The sequence below is a fragment of the Lactuca virosa genome, chromosome 4 (genome assembly GCF_052849685.1).
Source record: "Lactuca virosa cultivar CGN04683 chromosome 4, Lactuca_virosa_CGN04683_v6, whole genome shotgun sequence".
In the NCBI taxonomy this organism is placed as follows: Eukaryota; Viridiplantae; Streptophyta; class Magnoliopsida; order Asterales; family Asteraceae; genus Lactuca; species Lactuca virosa.
In genome coordinates, this window is record NC_136429.1 from 374512565 (window position 1) to 374516892 (window position 4328).

General features: G+C 35.3%; 1 protein-coding gene across 4 annotated transcripts; it reads right to left on the reverse strand.

The window, feature by feature from the left end:
* Positions 1-393: 393 nt before the first annotated feature.
* LOC145108754 (uncharacterized) lies at positions 394-3290 on the reverse strand. Of its 4 annotated transcripts, XM_079045834.1 has the most exons (7): positions 3080-3289; positions 2811-2941; positions 2161-2632; positions 1551-2028; positions 1301-1465; positions 1069-1220; positions 394-1003 (listed from the first exon to the last, which is right to left on the reverse strand). In XM_079045834.1, the coding sequence occupies exons 3-7, from the start codon at positions 2605-2607 to the stop codon at positions 599-601; spliced, it is 1647 nt and encodes a 548-aa protein (XP_078901960.1). In that variant the 5' UTR covers positions 2608-2632; positions 2811-2941; positions 3080-3289; the 3' UTR covers positions 394-598. The 4 variants fall into 4 exon arrangements, with proteins under 4 accessions (XP_078901960.1, XP_078901959.1, XP_078901958.1 ...); XM_079045833.1 differs by having other exon boundaries at positions 1551-2632; positions 2779-2941; positions 3080-3290; XM_079045832.1 differs by having other exon boundaries at positions 1551-2632; positions 2811-2903.
* Positions 3291-4328: the final 1038 nt, after the last annotated feature.

The window sequence follows — 4328 nt, forward strand, 5'->3', positions numbered from 1 at the left end:
ATGTTAATTACACAATTTTTAATCATACGTTATCTAACTTCTTTTTCTTTTGATAAACTTTAGTGTATCATTTTTAATAAAGTTTAATCTATCATTTTTGTGTTAATCACACATTTGTGAAAGGAAAAACTCGAAGCCTAAACTAAAAAAAACAACAAATACCGAAATCAGGCTGAAAGAACCGGAAAACCAAACCGAAAAAGACGAACGGAAAGACCTAAAGACCGGACCGACGTCATTAGGGCCTCTTGTGGAGCCGTTAGTCATGTCGAATACGCATCATACAAGGGATATTATGTATTCCCCGAATCAGATTAAATATTAGTCTTTAAGATAAGTTTTATAACAATGATAGATTTCTACAAAACAGGGATTATTTTATGAAATGTGAAATTAACATTAAACATGAAAATCTTTCCATATCCAAAAAATAATAATAATAATAAAGAGCACAAATATTAGTCCATGCATTTTCGTCTTAAACAAATGAACAGAGTCCCCAACATCTAATCTGAGTCAACTCAGCACCATCATACCAAATCAAATGACATGATAATACTTGATCACCATTATCTTTTACACATTCATACTCTAATCCCTACTGCTTAACAACAGTCTTCCCCTGAGTTTTCAGTTTTCCGGCGACCTGCTCATCGGATAATGGCAAGTAGTAAATCCGGGGAGTTGCTCGAGTCTTTCTGAACAAATCATCCAATGTCATGATCGGAGGTTCCAGCTTTTCCGGGAGCGGTGGTGCTGGAGGGAGATGATGCTGTGGTGGTTCTCTTGATTGTGGTGGAAGGGAGAGTGGCGGTGGAGGTGGAAGCGCGAGTGGGGTTGTCGTGGTGGTGGTGACCGGAGTTGGTGGTGGAGGAGGGTCGGTTCGGGTTTTGACTTCGGATGGATCGACAAATTCCGCCATGAGAAGCCGCCCTCCGTTTGCTGGCCATTGGAGATTGTATACTGCATTTCGAGTCTCTACAGCTTCTTCAACAGATGAATACTACACAAAGAAAAATAAATAAATATTTTTCTTATTTAAGTATAAAAAGAGAAGTGAAAACTTACAGTAACATAACAGTGAGTTTTAATATGATCCATCCAGAAGCTGACAACTGTCCCAGTTTTACCAAGAAGTTCTTGAACAGCCTTTAAAGTAAACGGACGCAGAAAATGGTCAACTCTGAGAGAAGTAGTTGCAGGCTTTGATGATGGAGGAACTGCCAAATCAAGAAATGACACAAATATGAAAAGGGCATTCTCGTCTTTTCACAAAAACAATACACAAGCGATAACTCACCAACACGTTCTTTCGGCTCTTCATGACTAACTGAAGAATCAGATCTTGAAAAGCTGTGCTTCATTATTGAACTACCCTTAGGTGTAGTAATCTGTTCAAGGGCATTATTGGAATTCCACCTGCGCTGCCTCTTTACTACCTCATTGTTTGCCACTGCTTCTTGGTCTGCCACGTCAGCAATTTAGAGTCATGAGGGCAGAAAAAGGAAGAAAAAAAAAAAGGTTATTAGGGTTAAAGACTTAAAGTTTACCATATTGTTTTCTTTTTGTGGACACATCAGCAATTTCAGTATTTGTATCTTCAACCATAACATCAACAAGAGGTATTTGTGTTTTTTCAATTATATCTTGAGAAGTGAAGTTTGAATCACTTTGCTTACTTTCTAAAGCATCTTCTTCCATGGAATCATCATCTAAATTTAACTTCTCTGGAGAACCCACATCTAAAATATCATTTTTCTTACTTTCAGTTTCAGCAATCTTGAAATCTTTCTCATCAACCACAACTGGATCTGTTTTGCCACCATCATCAAGGATTGATGGCTTAACATCAAGTTCTAGTTTGACATCATCAGTAATTACATTATCCTTTAGTTCATTCTTTTCAGTAATTGACACAATAGAAATAGAATCAGATTTTACTTGGCTGACCTCGACTACCTGGCTTCCAATTTCAGATGAATTTGGCTCCGCTTCTTCTTCCTTTGGCAATGGCTTTGAATTTGATTCCTGCAAGTTTGACACCTCATCATTTTGTAACTCCTGCTGACCCAATTCTTGAGATACCATAACCTCAGTTACTATAACAGATGTTTCAACAGAAACCTTTTGAACTATATCTATTTCTAAATTCTCTTTAACCTTATCTTTATCTCTGTTTTCATCATCCAAATTCTCTGTAACCTTATCTTTATCTAAGCTCTCATCTTTATCCAACTTCTCAGTGATGTGATCTTGGTCTAAGCTCTCATTTTTATCAACCTTCTCTGTAACATTATCTTCCTTTATGCTCTCGTTTTTGGCAATGTTGTCATCCATAGTTTTGTCTGCAACGATTGGGTCTACTACTGCATCATCAGATGGAATTTCAGGCTGTTCATCATCATTGACACCATTTTCATGGTTTTGGTTATCCTCTTCAAGTTCAGCACGAATAGCTTCATCCAATCTCTTTACCAGATCATCTTTCAATCCTCTGGTAACTAGTTTACGTTTCTTGAGTTCTTCTTTCAGCTCAGTTACTTTCCATTGATCAAGGGAACGATTTTCAAAGACAACATAGGGCGATGATGGTTTTTTGCTGGACATTTCTCCTATTGAGCGATCCTCAAACCTGGAAAATTTTCAGATTCAGAAGAGAATAATTAAAATGCATCATGATTATCGACATGTAAGGGAGCGTAAATATATAGATTCTCTTCAGCAAGCACAAAATCAGAAAAAGTAATAAATTACCCATAATACCAAGAAGTAAACAACCTGAGGGAACAGTAGACTAGTAGAGTACTCACAATGGTTGTTCGACTTGACGAATATTGCGGAAAGAAACACTGATTCTAGTAGTTGGTTCGAAACTTAATTGGTAGGTGCAATAACATGAAACCCTAAGTTCATCCAGACACAAAAACAACCATCAGGAGAACTACAAATTTTCAAAACAACAAAATTAGCAACACGAAGGAGGATAAATCAAGATTATAAGCTACGGTCTGCAAACAAATAAATTAAACTGTAAACGACGAAGAAACAAGATTTTGAAAAATTTATGACAGAAGAAAACCTCCGGAAGATGAAAATGCAGTTTCTAGAAGGGCGTGGCGTTTTCAATTGGAGAAGAAAATGGACCTCTTTTTAATTTAGGGTTTTGCGTTTACGGTGTTTGTTGTGTTGGATGAAAAATGAGATCGGAGGAGAGGGGTTGAGACGCCGTACCACTTCTTGTTGAAACCCCTGTTATCTTATGATGTCATCTCTTTCTTTCTTTTTCACTTTTTTCTTTTTTTACTTTTTTTTCTTAACTCAACGTGAGACCGGAAGAAAGGGTTCGGTATAGAGCTCGGAAAATGCTCATGGCTAGTAAACATTGTGTCATGGGTTCGGCATGCCGAGTTTTGTCATCCAACTCAATAGAAACTTGACACTTCTCAGTTCTCTCTCATTTTTTTATTGTATTCTAACGGTAAAATTCAAATTTTCATCACTTTTTTCTAAATAAATACCACCAACTCAAATCAATTCATACCTCTCTTAAAACCTTCAACACTCATCATACATCTTTTAATTATATCTTTACAAAATACATTCTTCAAACTCTCAGTCTAATTTCACTAACATAAGGAAGTCCCCCATTATAACTTGTACCCCAAAAGAAGATGCAATTTTGGCCCATGCATTAGTAGATATATCGGACGATCCTTCGATCGACAACAATATGACAACTTTTGGGGAAAAGTTACCACAAGTTTCCTCAATGAAATGCATCAAGGTGACTATCGCAAGAAATATCATATATATCTACAATGGGTGGAAGTATACGAACAAATTGGTAGCGAAGTTTAAAGTTTTGTTTAATAACTTGAAACACAACTGGCAATGTGATGGAAATGATGGTGAAAATGATGTAATCTTTTTAAACCAAGCTCACTACTGAATTTTCTGAGTGAAATAAGAAAAACCTTACAAATTTGTTATGTTTCTTAGTTTTTAACTTGATGTTATATATTTTTATTTTAAATTAATGAAATTTCTAATTTTTATTTAAATTTAGTTGTTTGTAATAATATACAAAATAACTTTAGTTGTTTGAAACACTTTGGTATGAAACTCATTCCTTTAAAATTGCAAAATAATAATAATAATAATAATAATAATAATAATAATAATAATAAAAAGAGGTGTGTAAAATTTGAGATGACACTCATGTGGCAAGAAAAATAGTGTGACAAATATGTCACCATTCCAGAAGCTACGTTAAATCTGATATGAGCGTAAAATTTGAGATGACATTAATGTAGCAAGAAAAATAGTGT

What these genes read in the sequence shown, in the direction of transcription:
- LOC145108754 (XM_079045833.1), bottom strand. Translation starts at nt 2,607, where the DNA reads ATGTCCAGCAAAAAACCATCATCGCCCTATGTTGTCTTTGAAAATCGT. An exon ending in CACAAAAAGAAAACAATATG is followed by an intron (nt 1,466 to 1,550) that starts GTAAACTTTAAG and finishes CTGACGTGGCAG; the next exon opens with ACCAAGAAGCAGTGGCAAAC. An exon ending in AAACTCACTGTTATGTTACT is followed by an intron (nt 1,004 to 1,068) that starts GTAAGTTTTCAC and finishes TTCTTTGTGTAG; the next exon opens with TATTCATCTGTTGAAGAAGC.